The sequence below is a fragment of the Montipora capricornis genome, chromosome 3, assembly GCF_036669925.1.
Source record: "Montipora capricornis isolate CH-2021 chromosome 3, ASM3666992v2, whole genome shotgun sequence".
NCBI classification, from domain to species: domain Eukaryota; kingdom Metazoa; phylum Cnidaria; class Anthozoa; order Scleractinia; family Acroporidae; genus Montipora; species Montipora capricornis.
Window position 1 is genome coordinate 64,060,496 of NC_090885.1, and position 20,000 is coordinate 64,080,495.

General features: G+C 38.9%; 1 protein-coding gene across 1 annotated transcript in view; it reads left to right on the top strand.

The window, feature by feature from the left end:
- The window catches only part of LOC138043707 (zinc finger protein 709-like), a 32,623-nt gene that overhangs the window by 2,461 nt on the left and 10,162 nt on the right, over positions 1-20,000 (top strand). The window contains exon 2 of the mRNA XM_068890116.1: positions 13,397-14,619. Coding sequence (XP_068746217.1) covers positions 13,422-14,619 — 1,198 coding nt within the window. The 5' untranslated portion in view covers positions 13,397-13,421. The remainder of the gene's footprint in view (positions 1-13,396; positions 14,620-20,000) is intronic.

Consider the following 20,000-nt stretch of genomic DNA (forward strand, 5'->3'; position numbering starts at 1 on the left):
TACTTTTCAGCTTCAGATCACATGCTGCGAAGAAGTACTGTACTGAGCATTTTGTCACTATTCGGTATTGTATTGCATACGGCGCTCGCACGTACTCGGTGGTCACCTCATTCGGGGTTTTGATTGATAATACTCAGGGGCACAAAACAACGTTACTTCCACTTCATAACCCTTCTCTGTGAGACTATATCCGGCCAGCGCTGTTCAGTTTTAGATTTAAAAAATAGAAAAAAGGAAACCACGTTATTCCTGTGGCTTGAATTGACAACACAAATTGACGAGACAAGCAACGCTGTGCAGTGAAATGGCTTTTTTGGGAAAAGTTTCTTTTAAAATTTGTTTTCTCAGAGTGCACCTTTACCTGTGTATTTATTTGCTTCTTTATTTGTCAATCTACATTTTTTATCTTACTATTTTTCAGCGCTGAATATTTTTCAAGGTTTTAGCTTGAACTTTGCGAGAACTTTACAACGCGCAGTTGACAAGTTGTGGAATGCTTCAAGGGCAGTTTATTTTTGGAAAAGAAAGCTTGAATTTGTTTCGAGGCAGCACGGCTTTCCAACAAAACCGAAGGTGTAATCTCTCACATTTTCTAGACACGGTCAAAAATGGACTGTTCTTTACTTTTTCTTTGCTTTCCAAAAATAAACTGCCCGTGTGAATTACCTTGAACCATTCCACAACTTGTCAACTGCGCGTTCTAACCCTCTAACCCTAACAAATAATAGATTCGTATTAACAACATCTTGTCAACTGCGCGTTCGATTTTTAAATCTAAAACTGTACAGCGCTAAACTAAGAATAAAGCCAGGATCCGAGCCAGGATCCGAGCTAGGATCTGAGCTAGGATCCGAGCCAGGATCCGAGCTAGGATTCCGTCGAGCCAGGATCCGAGCTAGGATCCGAGCCAGGATTCGAGACCTAACCGAGACCTAACCTAACCCTAACTAGACCTAACTAGACTAGAACCAACCTAAATAGACCTAACCTAACCGATTCGAGACCTAACCTTACCGAGAGATTAGAGAATAAATAGCGGAGAAAGGTCATCTTAGCTCGAATCCTGTCTGGAATCCTGGCTCGGATCCTAGCTCGAATCCTGCCTCGGATCCTAGCTCGAATCCTGGCTCGAAGTTTAGATATCCTCTACAGCGCTGGCCGGATATAGTCTCACAGAGAAGGGTTATGAAGTGGAAGTAAAGTTGTTTTGTGCCCCTGAGTATTATCAACCAAAACCCCGAATGAGGTGACCACCGAGTACGTGCGAGCGCCGTATGCAATACAATACCGAATAGTGACAAAATGCTCACCATCAGTAAAGTACTTCTACGTGGCATGTGATCTGAAGCTGAAAAGTAACAGGGAACGGAACAAAGGGCCTTTAATATGGGTGATAAATCGATAAATCTTCGCTTCTCTGTTTGCCTGTGACCTCTTTGTGTTTTCGCATTTATTCTTTCGGCTGGTCACGCAATCTATTCTCCCCAACTTTGTTCTTGTGGTTTTAATTAGTCTCGCAATCTTCATGACTAACAAAATAACAAATAATAGATTCGTATTAACAACATCTTTGAAATTCCTCCCTATTACACAACATTAAGTGCCCTTCATGAAGCGACGCAAAAGGGTCAAGTTACCGAAAATTTTACACTGATATGAATATTCAAATCAATAAAAAAAATCATATTGATAAAATTATTGTGAAATTATAAAATCATCAAAATAAGGTAGCCCATAGGGTAGCCCATGGGCTAGCCCATGGGCCCGGGCCCAGGTTTTGTCTACACCCCTTTTGGAAGCTCAGGCATTTTGTTGCATCTTTATTTGTTTCACTTGTGCTAGTGTCGTTTGCTACCTTTTGTCCTCAAAAAGGGCAAAATTTTGAAGAAGATTTCAAACCAGCTCCACAGCTCGCATAAAACATTCTTTTCAAGCGAAATGGCGAACAAAAATGGCGGGAAAATTGCAAAGCATGTCAGCCGTTGCAGTGGCGGATCCAAGGGAGGGGCTGGAGGGGGAGGAGGGTAGGGTGGGGTCTTATCTGCAGGTCTGTAACCCGCCACTGGGTCGAGTAATGATGGGTTTATGCTTTGTATAGTAACATCCTGCATAAAGTAATCATTAACGGGAACATTTGGAGTTGTGTTTCGCAAATATTGAGTTGTGTTTTTGCAAATACTGAGTTGTGTTTTGATGTGACATTGTGTTGTGTTTTGCAAATACTGTGTTGTGTTTCGATGACATTGTGTTGTGTTTGGATCATACAGTGTTGTGTTTCGATAATATTGTGTTGTGTTTGGATGATACTGTGTTGTGTTTTAATGACATTGTGTTGTGTTTCGATCATACAGTGTTGTGTTTGGATGATACTGTGTTGTGTTTCGATAATATTGTGTTGTGTTTCGATCATATAGTGTTTTGTTTCGATAATATTGTGTTGTGCTTCGGTAATACTGTGTTGTGTTTCAATAATAGTTTGTTGTGTTCAGATAATATTGTGTTGTGTTTGGAAAAGTGTTTGTTGTGTTTGCAGATATGGGCCACCGTACTTATAACTTGCGATCGCGAGTTATAACTTTCGATCGCAACTTACAACTTGTGATCGCAACTTATAACTTTCGATCGCAATTTATAACTTGCGATCGCAACTTACAACTTTCGATTGCAACTTATAACTTGCGATCGCAAATTGTAACTTGCGATCGCGACTTATAACTTGCGATCGTGACTTGTAACTTGCGAGTTAGTTTCAGTATCAGTTACATGATTCATGCAACACCCGCCATCTTTGCTATTAACTACTCAGATGAAAAGGCATGCTTTATGTAACTGATACTGAAACCAACTTTCAAGTTATAACTTGCGAACTTGCGATTGCAAGTTACAACTCGCGATTGCAAGTTACAAGTTGCGATCACAAGTTACAAGTTGCGCTCGCAAGTTATAAGTCACGATCGAAAGTTATAAGTCGCGATCGAAAGTTATAAGTCGCGATCGCAAGTTATAAGTTGCGATCGCAAGTTATAAGTCGCGATCACAAGTTATAAGTCTCGATCGCAAGTCATAAGTTGCGATCGCAAGTTACGTCATCGCGAGTTAGTAACTTGCAACGAAAAAATCGATGTGTCCCTTATGAGCCACCGTAGAGAGATCAGTCTCTTGCAAGTTTTTGTATTGTTAGAACTTTGCGGGCCAGTCTCCTTCTCGGAAATAATCATGGCTGCTCCTTCTTCAGGAATCCATCTAAATGACCAGCAGCCCGTAATGGTTTTCAAATCACAAAATGACCGGCATGATAAACAGTTTTTAAGTCAAGGCACTCATGTTCAAAAGTTTAGTATTCTCTCAGTAGTACATGTACTTATATGGGTTAAAGTCTGCTAGGCCGGCGCTTATCTCCGGTTTCTGTAGCATAAAGCGACTAGGAGTATTTCTACTCCCCCCTGGAAGTTCTTTTCCTTTACTTTCATGAACAAAGAGCAGAATTATCTTCTCCTTCTAATCCTCTTGAATAGTGTGTACCTATGAGGAAACAGCCTGAGATAACATTTCACTAAAACCACACTCCAGAAGATGAGAAAGACGGCAATGTAAAGATAAGATACAAAACACTAACCAAATAAAGATAATGCCTGCTTGAAACTTCGTTGCTATGCTCGAGAATTTTTTTTTACAAAAACCAAAAACCTTTCATCGATCGATCCTTTCTTCGGTTCCGGTCCTTCCCCGACAGGTCACGCAAAATCGTGACCAACAAAATTTTTCAAGAGCTTCGCAACAACACATCGATTTTACTTGTTTAGATCTTCGGTGTCCCCTTTTTTTACAGACACAAATCACTTGCTGCTCTTACAATCCACAAAATATGATGAAATGAAAAAAATTCACAATGTGTCCTTGTGTCCTGAGTTCCGGAAGTAGTTAAAGAGATAAACGACATTGAAATACCCATAACATTTTGAAAAAGATGATTTCAAGAAATCAATGCTTAGTTATATTCTGTATTTTGTGGTGAAACATGCCATATTAAAAAAAATCAATTTAAAGACCGCCGGAAATTTTGCTTTTTCTCAAACCGGAAGTCAGTTCATTTACGCGTGCGCAGTTGATCTGATAACAAGAGCGAGGAAGGGCGAGGAAAAACCTTGGATGCAAACAAGAATTAGGAGATTGTTATCAAATTTTCGAGGTTAGTGAGAGGGTTTTCTGGTCAGCTATTGATATGATGACCTCAGTCACTGGAAGTAACATTTCACTTCCTTAGCAACAGATGAAAAATCCGTCTGTGGGCCCTTAATACATGTATAGCAAGATTTGCATAGAGTACTGAGCACTCACAGAAATAGATTGAACAGATTGATGGCTGTAATTGACAACTTCTTAGTGGTCTAAACTACAACGTTATATTCGTGGGCTTATATGGTTACATATATGGGCTTTTCAGGGTCAATGAAACAACTATGACAGAACAGAGCATTCAACAACAACTGTTAAGAATCCCAACTGGCCAGAGGCAAACCAGTTGGCTATTTACAAGTGCAGCTGAGAAGTTGAACTAGGCACTACCAGGAACAAATTCAACCAGTGGTCAGAACTTATCTTGAACCCGGGAACCCCAGATCTCAAGGCAAGTGCCCTAACCCCTGGGCTGCACTGCCTACTAGCATTGCATAAATCAAATATTTCACTGAGATCAGCAGGAAATTTAGAAATTATCAGGCTGTCAGGCATGGTCTATTTTTCATATCCTGAAAGAAAGAAATATGTGCATATGAAGTGCAGGTTATAGAGGAAAGATTGAAGTGATCCTTGCACTCAATTGTTCAAATGATGGATAGCTCTATCCACCAGATAAATCACAGGTGCCCCAAGCTCAGTGTGAGTATATGGCCGACAAAAATATAAGGATTTGTATGGGAATCCCGACAAAAGGCTTAAGAAGATAACTATTTGAAAAAATAATTAATGTTAAGGCTTTCTAAACACAGTTACGAAGAGCCTACAGCTGTACTTTGTACAGCTTATAAAAGCAGCATGTATGTGCAAGATTACTAGGACTTACATCTAACAATTTAGTTATTCTCCTCAGTTTGCTCACTACGGCTTTCCTTCTTGCATCTTTCAACACCTCCTGGCTTGGGGAATGTGTTTTTAAAGTTTGTCAACACAAAGGAGGTGTGACTGCGATTTGACGTGACTGAGACAATGCTGACTGTTGTGTCAGGACCCAGGGCCTGTTAGTTCAAAAGCCGATTAACTTATTCCAGGATTAGCGTAAACTTTCGTTTCATGTTTTCAACTTTATGGTGAAAGTTTATCTTGCTTATTCTTCTAATGTAAAATTCTGCTGATTATCAGCATTGAAAAGCATTTGGGAGTAGAGAAATAAACTCCTTGGTTAATGGTTGATGGTGGGTTGAGATGAAAGTTCAATCTTTGTCAATTGAATCTGAGGTGGTATTGTGAGGGTGAGAACATTTTATCCAGGAATATTTGACTCAAATTGGTGGCTCCTGAGAATTAAGTCTCTAGCCTTGGGATTTCATTATACCGTCGACTACCAAGAAATTGAAATATGGCTCAAATCGCATCGCATCTGGAAAATAACCACACATGAAGGAAACTACCCACAATGGCAATAAGTTTAGGCTTTTTAATTGAGAATTTTTTCATATAATTATCTTTTTAAGCCTTTTGTCGGGATTCCCATACAAATCCTTATATTTTTTTTGTTGTCCACGCTCACACTGAGCTTGGGGTGCCTTTAGAGAAATTGCTATCCAGTGGATAACTCAATTGGTTATCCTAGTGTTTGTCCACTGGATAGTGATTTATCCAGTGGATAGCATTATCCATCGTTTCAACAACTGGGGCTAGGGCAATTGCACCAGCAGTGGCAATGCTGGTATCTGCATGTACGTATGAGACAGTTGCTTTAATTGTTATGATGTTAGTGCAGATCACTTCAATCTTTCGATATCCTGCTCAGCAATAAAGCTATGCATCAGTACATCAAAAGTCAGGTACTTAAATGGCTTGTCCTCAGTGGAAAAACTATTTTACCTCACAAAAGTAGAGACTTTGGGCAGAATAACAAGAATTCAACGAATACATACAAACAAAGACTTAGGCTTAAAAACAATAGAAGGCGCTTACAATACCAAACAATAGCGGGTTATGTGAGCTGCTACATTACTAACACAAACACTAATATTTAGGTAAATATTAGAAATGAATTAATTAAAGTAACACTAGGATTAAATACACTGTACGGATCATCTTCAAAATGACTGGGTGTTAATATTATTTTGATCACAATCTATCATGGCTAGAACATACCAACAATATATGTACATATAGCTCATTCTCCAAGAAAGTTGTTGTCTTGAGGCAGATGAAATTTGTACCAAAACCAATACTACATGTACAAAAAATCAATTTCATGTACATGTACAATGTATAATACAACAGCAAAATGATTCTCTATGTCATTGTGATGTGGGGCTCCTGCTCCCCTTCCCTGAAGGAAGACATTAAATTCATTCAACTAAAGGCCTAGAAACTTGCCTTGAGATGCAATCTTTTGATGAAACATCCAAGAAGGATATAGTGGACTCTGGTATTTTGTTTATAAATGCAAAGACTCCAGGTGCAAGCCCATTGGGCATGCTGTGGCACATTTAATAGTACCAGTAAAAAGAGCCATAATATAGAGGTTTTGCATGGCAGGAACAATGCAAATGTTTTGCATTAGAAAGAACATTTATTCCTATAGGAAAAAGAATCTATTGTTCGTGCCATGCAACATGGCTGCCGTGCAAAACCTCTATTTGAGTAAACAGACGACATACATGAATCTTGTGTTAAACCTGGTAGCTGATCAACTTTTAAACATTCAGCGCTTGCCACATCATGTGAAGAACATTAAAAGTTTTCTAATGTAAAAATATTTTTTCTAAGGGCACACTGTTAGTGTCAAAAAGAAATGACAATTTAAATATTTCTTGGAACACCCCAAATGTAGTGTTTCATAGGAGGGCATTTATCCTTTTGATGAAATAAATAGGTTTCTTTCAATTATTAGCAAACTATTTTAAAATTGTTCGTTATAATTTTGTAAAAAAAGAGCGTATACTTTCTCGTTTGTCAACGAAATTACTAACCTGCGCACTTCAAACAAGTTCATGGTTTCATTCGATGTGGAAAGTTTATTTACTAACATTCCTCTGCTAGAATCTATTGAGCTAGCAGTGGATTATATTTTGTCAGGGAACCCGAACATCAAGTTAAGCAAGGACAGCCTCAAAGAGTTGTTCCTTGTTGCTACTGCCCAGACACATTTTTTATTCCGAGGGAAATATTACGATCAGATAGATGGCGTCGCCATGGGCTCCCCTTTGGCACCGGTACTTGCGAACCTTTTCATGGGCCATCATGAAAGAATCTGGCTACAACAATACGATGGTCCTGCAATTTATTTCTACCGTAGATATGTGGATGACACATTTTGCCTATTCAACAACGAAACGGATGCTTTGGAATTTTTTCATTATATCAATGATAAACACCCTAACATTACATTCACCATGGAGACGGAGGTCAATCACAAACTACCGTTCTTAGATGTCCTCTTGGACAACAGCAATCCTCCATCTTTAGTCACATCTGTTTTTCGCAAGAGCACTTACACAGGCCTTCTCACCAATTTCCTTAGTTTCACACCTTTTCCCTACAAATTAGGGTTAATACGAACACTGGTGGACAGGACATTTAAAATTAACAACACCTGGACCGGTTTCCACAACAACATTAAGGAGCTTGCCAACATTCTCGGAAAGAATCAATTTCCATCCAGTCTAGTGAGCAGAACTGTTAAACAATACCTTAACAAATTCTTTGCCTCCCCCCTGCACGCTTCCGCAATAACCAACTCTAACGAAATTCGCACGCACTATTACAAATTACCTTTCGTTGGCCCTTTCTCGACTCACGTTCAACGCAGAATCAAGAATTTAACACAACGCTATTGTAAAAACTTGGACATCAAGCTAGTGTTTGCCCCATACAAGATTAAGAACTTATTCAGTGCCAAAGATGCTATTTCCAAATTATCACGATCCCGTGTGGTTTATAAATTTTCTTGCGCAGGCTGTAGTGCCTGCTATGTCGGCGAAACAAACCGACATCTTGCTACACGTGTTCGTGAACATTTAACATCGGATAAGAACTCGCATATCTTTCAGCACATTAATGGGTCAGAAGCATGCAGATCTTTATGCTCGGAGGAGTGTTTTTCAATCCTTGACACCGCCTCCACGCCTTTTCAACTAAAAATCAAGGAGGCCTTACACATAGGTTGGGAAAAACCCTCATTTAATAAGCAGGTTAATCATGTCAATTTAACACTTTCACTGTAATTTTCCTCGTCCATACCCATTGTCTTCTCATCATTGTATTTTCTATTCACGTTGTTATTTAATCAGTACTTATGCATGTTATTAGCTATCTTTTATATAACACCGACTAGCGGTTTCACTTGTATTCGCAACTGACGATGGATGTCGATCATCCGAAACATGTTTTGCAAATTTAAAATTGTGTGTTTCTTTTTGAAAGTTATTTCTTGCTTGCTATTAGTTCGAAAGTTCGAATCAAGAATGAAATTACATATGAAATAAATCATTTATTGAACTGTCGATATGAAATCAATTGAAGTTATGATCCTCGCAGTTATGAATGCAATTTTGCAAATGTAGCAATTGCGTAGAGAAGCTTGATAAAATTCAGGACTTCAAAGGGGGTTTTAACCCGCCACCTTGCGACACCCGTGCGTCGCTCTAACCAACTGAACTGCACTGTATGACAACATGATGACTTCTCTAAATTAACAATTATCGTCAATTCGTAATTTGCTAGTATCGTTAATTTAGGACACGGTGTCCCAGGACTTGTGGTAGCAGAAAAAATAAGAAAATAAAAAATCATAGATACCGTGGATTGGATTGAACCCGGAGGTTCTACTCTATAGGAACCGCTTCTTTCCACTTCGCTACTGAAGATCAAAACGCCGCATTTTCAATAGAAACATTTAAGTTTCCCATAGAATATCCCTGCTAAAAAGTAATTAGGCCTAAGCTAAATTAATAATATAAGCGTAAGCTTTTTGATCTTTGGCCATTTCATTTTCAGCAGGAAAAGAAAACAAACAGCGGTTACAAACATTTTCATTTTATACTTGACGTTTCGTATGCTACAACATACATCATCAGAAGTGACCAAGTATAAAATGAAAATGTTTGTAACCGCTGTTCTTTTTCTTTTCAAGCCTAAGCTTTGATTTTAAAATGTTTAGCTTTTTCTTGAAGTTTGGAAACCGGCGTTTCGCGGTGTTTAATATTGCTTGTTGCCGAGTGATCAGACAGCATTATCATGTGGTCTTTAAAGCAGCAGATGGCGGTAGTGTGGTCAACTGGTTAGGTGACGGGTTAATAAACATTCCTAGGTTCGAGTTCTATGTCCATACAAAGATGTCTATTAACACCCTCTATTAAAGTGGTACTCTGATCAAATTTTTGCCCCTTGATTTTTCTAGTGTATCACATAGAATTCCATAAAAGAACAAAAACGCCATTTACCGTTTGCAAATATCTGCATTGGTTCCGGAGATATTGAAGTTTGAAAAATGGGTAAAATATGCAAACCCAATATTATATAAATAGAGCTAACTTGGCCAATTTGCAGCGCAGACCATTGAAACTTGGTAGTCTAATAGTTCTGCAGGACAAACACCTATGGCTATAAAAAATTGTGTTCCCATGGCAACTCACTCTTTTCCAGTCCCCACCCACTTTATTTCAATATGTTAGTGATTTTCAGCTTGAAAAAGTGTTAAACAAGGCCACAAACTGGAGCTAACATTTATATGCTTGCTGGATCATGAATATGAAGTGCTGTTAGCAAATATCAAATGGAATGCCAAAGGTGGCCAGGAAAGCTTTTAATATGGGGGAGGTCTGGAACCCAGTATGATGCCATGGTAACAGAACTGTTAAGCTCATATTGTGGAGAACATTAAGTAGAATCTTACTGCAAAATGTAAAAAATTTCTGATACGAATTGACTGAGATATCTCTTTTCATCATATTTGAACAAACTTTGGTTGAGTGTATGACGTCATCACTTGGCTAATTTGCATAGTTTGAAAACTCGAATAAAGAGATATTTGAAAAAAGTAAACAGCATTTTTCCTCTTACGCAGACTACTTGTTTATGTTTTCAAAATGGCTTAGATAGGAAAGATGCGATTTTCGTCTAGTACCCCTTTAAGCGGCCACGTATCAATTTCCGGAAATTTGCCATGTTTACTGTAAAATTGACAACTATTAAACGGTCACCCTTTCGATTTCCCAAACGTCTAACTTTTTAAATCATGTCTATTTAACGGTCACCTTGTTACACGGCAATAGTCAATAAAAGGCATATTTATGGACAGGAAGATAAGCGAAGCGTGTCCAGTTTCTTTCGCAGTTCATCAAACGCAGTCAAACGCAACCAAAGCATTATCTATGTAAAAATACACGTCTCTGTGGTGACTCAACCGGCGCACACGTCGAATTCCTCTTTTATAAGTTCCCTTTGCAGCCAACCACAAGAAAAACTGTCACCTTCAAACTGTTACTCGCATGCAAATACTGTTATCACATTTTGCGTTACTGTTGTTGTAAACAAAAAAAAAATGTAAATTAGGTGATCGGTATTTAAAGGCAGAGAGGTGTCTACCACTAGAACTTCTGGTATGAATGCGCATAAAACAGATATGAAAGGTTTGAAGTTTTTGCTTCAGCTTTTCGAGTGCGAAAACGTGTCGGGACCTTCGAGAAATGGGCCGCTGGTCAATTTCTGCCACCTTACGGGTTTTATTTTAGGAAACCTCTATTAAGTGGTCACCTGGCTATTTCCCGAGGGTGACCGCTTAATAGGGGTTTGACTGTATGACCATTTCCCATAATCCATATCAAGCTTTCAGTCTTCTAAATTAACGATTATAGTAAATTCAGAGCAAATTACGAATTAATGATAGTCATTAATTTAAAGTAGAGAATGGGTTGTCTGAAGCCACTGACGTTGGGATTGTGGAATTTTGCTCTCTTTTACAAGCAAAATTAAGAAAAAATACCCTCTTCATTGATCAATCAGCATTCAGTAATTTTGCCGTCCATGTCATTACATTGTAAAACTATTTGGAAAATCGCCGTATGAGGGCTGTACGCATTAGCGCGAGCAGGGCCGAAAAAGCCGTACGGTTCTGCTAGGAACACGTACTGCTCCATGTGATGCGATTTTAGGGGTTTCCTCGCTTTTAATCATCCAAGTCACCGGTATTTACAGCCAAAAAAGTAAATGCAAACAATATATTAGGTAAATTCTTGTTAGTAATTTTGACCAAACTTGACTGAGTTTAGGTCGGGCCGGACAGCAAAATAATTGGCCCTAGGTCATGGCGCATAGACCTCGCCCGTCACAGGCGGCCCAGAGTCGGAAGGAAATAAATTATAAGGATTTGTATGGGAATCTCCATAACAAACTGAAAAAGATATTTACACGCAAAAGTTCTCAACAAAAAAGCCGTACATCATTGTCGTGGTGACTTTTTCGCTTCTTGTGTGGTTATTTGCCTGATAGAATGCGATTTAAGCGACTTCTCAACTTCCCGGGTTGTCACTCATACACACGCAAAGGAAAGACTGGAAAGTAATTTCTAGCTTACCTAACATCTCGCCGATATAATCATACGTTTCCGGCATCAGTCACGCTCAAATTCCGGCAATGGCCACACGGATAAATTTACTGTTCTTTGACCAAGTTTCAAGGTCCAGCGAATATCCATTTGTGTAGGAGTGACAACTCGGGAAGTTGAGATTCAATCAGGCAAATAACCACACTAGAAGCGAGAAAGTCACCACGACAATAAAGTAAGACTTTTTTATTGAGAACTTTTGCGTGTAAATATGTTTTTCAGTTTGTTATCAAGATTCCCATACAAATCCTTATAATTTTTTCCGACTCTGGCCGCCTGTGGGCCCGTACGCCATGACAAAGGGTCAAATATCTTCCCGTCCGGCCCTCCCTCCCAGTCAATAAGTACATAATACAGCCCTGTGCAGAAAGGTCATGGGAATATATTTTGTGCCCTTGGGGGCATGTAGATATCAGGCCCCAGTTGTTCAAAAGGTGGATAACGCTATCCACCGGAAAAATCACTATCCATTGGATAGCACAATTGGTTTCTCTATGACTTATCCACTGGATAGTGATTTATCCGGCGGATAGCGCCATCGATCGTTTGAACAACTCGAGCCTGAAGTGTTGGAGGCAAAAGAGGTAATCTCCCCAGTTAATGGGCTTTCGCAATTGGTTGTTTTACTACTCAGTCTTAAACTGCTACTATGATCAAATTTTTATCCCTTGAATTTTTAGTTTTAACACATAGAATACCAGAAAAGATTAAAAACGCTGTTTACTTTTTGGAAATATCTCCATTGGTTCCCGATTTCCGATATTTAAGTTTGAATAATGTGTACTGCCGTCCCACCGGTATCGCGATATATCGCCGTACCGTCGCACCGGTATCGCGAGGTCACGAGTTCAAGTCATGAAGTTTTTTAGGCCTCTCTACGCAATTGCTAAAATTGCGTTCATAACTGCGAGGATCATATCCTCACTTGATTTCATATCCGCAATTCAATATGTAATTCATTTCATTTATGATTTCGTCGTTGATTCATTCATTACGGGAACATTAGAACCCACAAATGCCCACCCTAATGTAAGTGGCATCATAGCTCAATTGGTTGGAGCGTCGCATCGTTGAAGTCCTGAATTTGTCAGGCTTCTCTGCGCAATTGCACTTGGCGTTCATTACTTGGAGGATCATAGCTTCACTTAACTTTGAAGTGATGTTAATATTTCACCATCTCTGTCGGAAGTACGGCATGTACATGCACGTCTCTTGTGGTTTATCTTTTTAGTTAAGGCTAATATCTTCTGTTCACTCTAATTATTTAAGAAGTTTTTTTTCTGTTTACCCGGATTATGTTCGATATGTTACGACATTTTCTTTTCATCTGGTCACTTGCTCTAAGTTCCTAGAACTCTGGGTGTCCCACACTTAACGCATGCGCGATTGTATTTACTTGTGATTGGTTATCTTGTTACTTAACCGGTTAATATTTTCTGTTAACGCGATTGTATTTACACGTAAGGCCTTGCTAGGCGTCTATTTATTAGCCTGCTATCAATCGTTTGTGAGTTAAAAGGTGACCAATGACTTGACCTTGACTAACCTGTCGGTTGGACGTTGGAGGTGAAAATGACTTCTTTTTCTGTTGTATTTTAGTGCTAAGTGAGATCGCAATCTGTTAATGATGTCAAGATCAGTTAAGCACAGCAACTACCGTACTTTTAACAGGGGTTCTTGGTGTACAAAGAGTGGGAGCTGTCTCAAGGAAGAGAGAAGTCGTACGAGAGATGAAGAAGTCCATACTGTAGAGAAACCTAATGAATGCAAAACATGTGGCAAGCGCTTTAGTCGAATAGGAAATTTAAGGCAACACGAAAGAGTGCATGATGAAGAGAAGCGTTATGAATGCAAACAATGTGACAAGTGTTTTAGCCAAGCAGATACTTTGAGGAAACATGAAAGAGTTCATACTGGAGAGAGGCCCTATAAATGCAACCAATGTGACAAGTGTTTTAGCCGAGCAGATACTTTGAGGAAACATGAAAGAGTTCATACTGGAGAGAGGCCCTATAAATGCAACCAATGCGGCAAGTGTTTTAGCCAAGCAGGAAATTTAAGGGCACATGAAAGAGTGCATAGTGGAGAGAAGCCTTATGAATGCGAACAATGCGGGAAGTGTTTTAGCCAAGCGGAAAGTTTAAGGAAACATGAAAGAATGCATACTGGAGAGAAGCCCTACCAATGCAAACAATGTGGAAGGTATTTTAGCCGAGCAAAAACTTTAAGGACACATGAAAGAGTGCATACTGCAGAGAAGCCCTATCAATGCACACAATGTGGGAAGTGTTTTAGCCAATTAGGAGGTTTAAGGAAACATGAAAGAATGCATACTGGAGAGAAGCCCTACCAATGCAAACAATGTGGAAAGTGTTTTAGCCGAGCACAAACTTTAAGGATACATGAAAGAGTGCATACAGGAGAGAAGCCCTATCAATGCAAACAATGTGACAAGTGTTTTAGCCAATCAGTAGATTTAAGGAAACATGAAAGAATGCATACTGGAGAGGAGCCCTACCAATGCAAACAGTGTGGAAAGTGTTTTGGCAAAGCAGACCATTTAAGGACACATGAAAGAATCCATACTGGAGAGAAGCCGTACCAATGCAAACAATGTGGAAAGTGTTTTAGCAATGTAGGAAATTTAAGGAAACATGAAAGAGTGCATACTGGAGAGAAGCCTTATCAATGTGAACAATGCGGCAAGTGTTTTAGTCAAAGTCAAAATCTACGGACACATGAAAGAGTACATAGTGGAGAGAAACCTTATGAATGCGAACAATGCGGCAAGTGTTTTAGTCAAAGTCAAAATTTAAGGACACATGAAAGGGTGCATGCAGGAGAGAAGCCCTATTGCACACTGGCTATTCTTGTGGAAAGTGTTTTTGCGGAGGAGGTAACTTAAAAAAGTGCATACTGGACAGAAGCGTTATAAACCTAAGCCAGTAGGAAAGTCTTTCGCTTCAGAAGTTCTGTAAGTGCAAATGAACACAAACTAGAGGTGCATTGCCCCTGCACTTGGCAAGAACATAGTTTAAAAGAGAGTGCAAAATACGGTTGCTGTGTGTGCCAGGAAGAATTGAGGAGCGAGGAGCTTCTTCTTGCACACTATCAAAATCATATGACGTTTGAGGAGCCCTCATCTTAAAGTAGTTGGGTGGCTCTGTAATGAATTATGTTTTAGAGTGTTTTAGCTCTTTGGCGATAATGATGTTGCCCTTCGTAAATTTAAGAAAGCTGCCATTTGCTCATTGTTAGCTTTCATTGGACGTTGCTTCCCCGTGTTATGCGTTTAGCCCTTTTTAAGCCGCGTTGAAAATTAGACCATTGTTTATATCTTTAAGCACTATGTATTTTGGGTCCTACCAGTTTAAACTGTGGCAGTGTCCTGTTATGTGTTGTCAAAATAGTCTTTAAAGATTCGGCTCTAAAACGACAACTTTTTAGCAACGGGCCTCTTGAACCACAGGCAGCGTAAAATGTCTTGTAGAAAGACTCGGCTCGCATCGTAATGGACAATTTATATGGCTTATATGGGAAAAAGGAAATGACGAAAAACACTAGCAAGTCTTAACCTAGAGTGAAGAAAAGGAAGCAGAAAAGCGCCTATTCACGAGCTACCCATGTGTATCCCATAAGTTAAATCGATCCGAAGGAACCGTTATTTGCCAGTGAGCTGTGCGTTTTGTTAAAGCGATACCGTCGATCTTTGCAGAGAGGAAGTCGACTGAAAAATATCAACTACCGATACAACACTCTCAAGTCGTGCCAAACTCAAACTGTTTTCCGCAAATACATCGTAACCAGCAAATTGCTTCATATTAAAGTGTTCCTGGAGTAAAAACCTCGTTGCCTTATTCAATCAACTTTCCATGGAGTCAGATTCTGTTAAGTTCAAGGTCATGTGTACAGTTTCATCATATGTACTTCACTTTACGAAAGTTGCTTGAGGATTATGAAATGCAAAATAAACCATAGATGTAAATCTTTACGTAAATCCTCATCTTGTTGCTCATCAAAGGAAAAGACGAGATCCTAAAGTTTTCCTTATTAAAGCAAAGATTCCTTAGCTTCAGTTTAACAACACCCAAAAGGAGTCATACATGGTAAGGGTCATGCATGTGACAACATTTGAAATCCATGTCAGCCATTAAGCTAACAGCCTAACTTAGTTTACAAACATATCAGTACACTAACCTTGTTTCTTGAGTACTGCTGGGTTCCTACGTTGCGCGCAATGTCGATTTGAATCGGTAAAAATCTTTATTTTGATAGCAGAGATTTCAACGAGACTAAAACAGAACTTGTAATGGTCATTGGGCTCACTGACCCATGTAAATGATTTTATGATTAATGCGACCGATGCATTTTTATCAATTCGAATAATTTCATTGGAAATAGAGCATCATCAATGAGGTTGCGAGGCGCCAAACTTTCTGCAGTTCACAAAAGATAACAGCATTGGTTTTTATCGAGTCGAAATTAAAATGCTTTCCTTTGGTATTGCTTAGCGTTCCACCCAAGCATTGCGCGTTGCCTAAACAGAAATAAAACGCTTGCTTTCTAACAGGCTACACTAAGCACGATGAATGGAATTTTTAAGGCAACCCAACAAAGTTCGATTGTAAGCCAATGTTCTAATCAACAAACGGTGTACCAGTTTGTCTTTGTGATTGTGAGCAAACGAATGAATTCAGCGTGTTTCTGAAAAACGTGTTATTTCTTAGATTCGGAAACAATTGTTCTCTTCAGATCTTCATAACGGAAACTGAACCTTTTTGAGCTAATAGCAATCTACAGCATCGGACTTAAAAGAAAAGACCCCTTAGCACAAAAGAATGACGCAAGGCCACAACTCATCTATTATGTAAGTTAAAAATAAAAGACGTAGGATGATGGTACATGAATACTATGAAGCCAAAATGGTAGCAAAAGCGACATGATGCCTCGAGGGCTTGATTTGACAACTATTGTTGAAATGCTTTCAAGATATTAATATTTTAAAAGATGTTGATTTGTAAAGTGATGAACGTTTCACGTCATTTCAGCTGTTGAATCAGCGGGTCTAAAACACTGGTCACATTCCACAGGTCACTCGTTGCAGGTCATTGTTTTACCTTTTTGAAAGTAACACAGAACTCTCAATTTGGCTAACCCCAGGCCTAAAAACCAACCTTAGGCCTAGGGTTAGCCAAATTGAGAATTTGGTTACTTTCTAAAAGGTAGAGCAATGACCTGCAACGAGTGACCTGTGGAATGTGACCTGTGTTTTAGACCCGCCGCTGTTCTGTTGAATTCACGCAATCGGGAAAATAGCACGAAATGGCCAACGAGTCAACAAACTTCAAGTCAAAAGCACTGTTGAGTTTTTTTATTCTCGTTTTAAATTTGACAACAAAAAGAGTATCAAATTAACTAATCTATACAGTCATATATTTCGTCAACATTGAGGACTAAAATGGAAAAGCAATTAGTGCTCCACAGGCTCTTTTGAAAGCTTATTGTTTTCGCTTTGTTTGGGGCGGCCTCAGTTTATCGCTCGAGAAACCCTTGAGGCAGTACCATGAATACATCCAAACCACAAAGAACAGATAACGTTCCACCATAACAAACCATATGAGATTGGTCAGTTTTCTCCATGTAAAAAGAAGGCAATCAAGTAGTTCCATTTGAGGTTTCCTTTTTCGTCTTTTATTTCTTATTGTAGGAGAGTTTCCTTTTGTTTACAGTGTTCTTTCAACCCGTTAATACCTTCAGTGAATATACGATTAAGGTTCCATTAAGAACGTTAGAGGAACAATGCCAGGGCAATTAGGAGTCTGTCTCTGTTTCCTAGATAGATAGATAGATAGATAGATAGATAGATAGATAGATAGATAGATAGATAGATAGATAGATAGATAGATAGATAGATAGATGGTTTATTAAAAGAACAACTCGCAGTCTTGAGACAGAATTACGTGTACAATATAAAATATAAGATAATAAACTAATATACAATAATCTAAATATAGAAATATGCATAAAGCTAATAAACCATTTATTCATTCACAATACAAAGATAGATTAAGCTTGTTCCTTTGGCAAGTTAATTCAGTATAGTATCTATCAGCATAGCTAAAAATGAAAGAATTTCTGGTACGATTGGTCGAAAGGAGTTCGCCTTCGGTGGTAGTAAGTTCATTAACTTATGAGACTTATTATTTACAATGCTATCAAAAAGTTTACTGCATAAACTATCCCTTCGATTTACTAGGGAAGGAAGATCAGCCTTAACAATTGCATCAGCGTATGAAAGGTCTGGGTAAATGATATGCATAGCTCGTTTTTGTATTCGTTCCATTTCGTTAAGCTACAATGAAAGACTTGACATGCGTATTCAAGCACTGATCTTATACACGAGCAATAAAAACCTATCAAGTCTTTAGCATTTACATCTGCTCGTTTTAGCTGTCTGAGGAGGTAAAGACACTTGGCAGCTTTACTAGTGATAAGATCCACGTGATCGTTCCATTTCTAGCACTATTAAGCAACTAACGACTCGTCATGTTTCACTCACATCCAAATAAATCTTTAAGAATTTTAGATGGCGGAGAAACCTCACTGAACGGTTAACGACCATTTCGCCACCAGAAAGATTTGCTAACACCTACGATAGTTTGCCGGCACAATGCTGTCTGTCAATTATGGAACGAATTAAACTTACAGTGACGAGTTGACTGGCAGAAAGATGACATCGTGGCGAAATGACTAGTGCCATCACTACACTCGGTTGATTATTTGATGATCAACGATTAACACTAAAAGAAGTGATCACAACTAAAATTGGGCCAATCATTTGCAATAATCATCTTGAGAAATAATCGAAAAACACTGGCAAGTCTTAACCTAGAGTGAAGAAAAGGAAGCAGAAAAGCACCTATTCACGAGCTACCCATGTGTATCCCATAAGTTAAATCGATCCGAAGGAACCGTTATTTGCCAGTGAGCTGTGCGTTTTGTTAAAGCGATACCGTCGATCTTTGCAGAGAGGAAGTCGACTGAAAAATATCAACTACCGATACAACACTCTCAAGTCGTGCCAAACTCAAACTGTTTTCCGCAAATACATCGTAACCAGCAAATTGCTTCATATTAAAGTGTTCCTGGAGGAAAAACCTCGTTGCCTTATTCAATCAACTTTCCATGGAGTCAGATTCTGTTAAATTCAAGGTCATGTGTACAGTTCCATCATATGTACTTCACTTTACGAAAGTTGCTTGAGGATTATGAAATGCAAAATAAACCATAGATGTAAATCTTTACGTAAATCCTCATCTTGTTGCTCATCAAAGGAAAAGACGAGATCCTAAAGTTTTCCTTATTAAAGCAAAGTTTCCTTAGCTTCAGTTTAACAACACCCAAAAGGAGTCATACAAGGTAAGGGTCATGCATGTGACAACATTTGAAATCCATGCCAGCCATTAGGCTAACAGCCTAACTTAGTTTACAAACATATCAGTACACTAACCTTGTTTCTTGAGTACTGCTGGGTTCCTACGTTGCGCGCAATGTCGATTTGAATCGGTAGAAATCTTTATTTTGATACCAAAGATTTCAACGAGACTAAAACAGAACTTGTTATGGGCAATGGGCTCACTGACCCATGTAAATGATTTTATGATTAATGCGACCGATGCATTTTTATCAATTCGAATAATTTCATTGGAAATAGAGCATCATCAATGAGGTTGCGAGGCGCCAAACTTTCTGCAGTTCACAAAAGATAACAGCATTGGTAATTAAAATGCTTTCCTTTGGTATTGCTTAGCGTTCCACCCAAGCATTGCGCGTTGCCTAAACAGAAATAAAACGCTTGCTTTCTGACAGGCTACACTAAGCACGATGAATGGAATTTTTAAGGCAACCCAACAAAGTTCGATTGTAAGCCAATGTTCTAATCAACAAACGGTGTACCAGTTTGTCTTTGTGATTGTGAGCAAACGAATGAATTCAGCGTGTTTCTGAAAAACGTGTTATTTCTTAGATTCGGAAACAATTGTTCTCTTCAGATCTTCATAACGGAAACTGAACCTTTTTGAGCTAATAGCAATCTACAGCATCGGACTTAAAAGAAAAGACCCCTTAGCACAAAAGAATGACGCAAGGCCACAACTCATCTATGTAAGTTAAAAATAAAAGACGTAGGACGATGGTACATGAA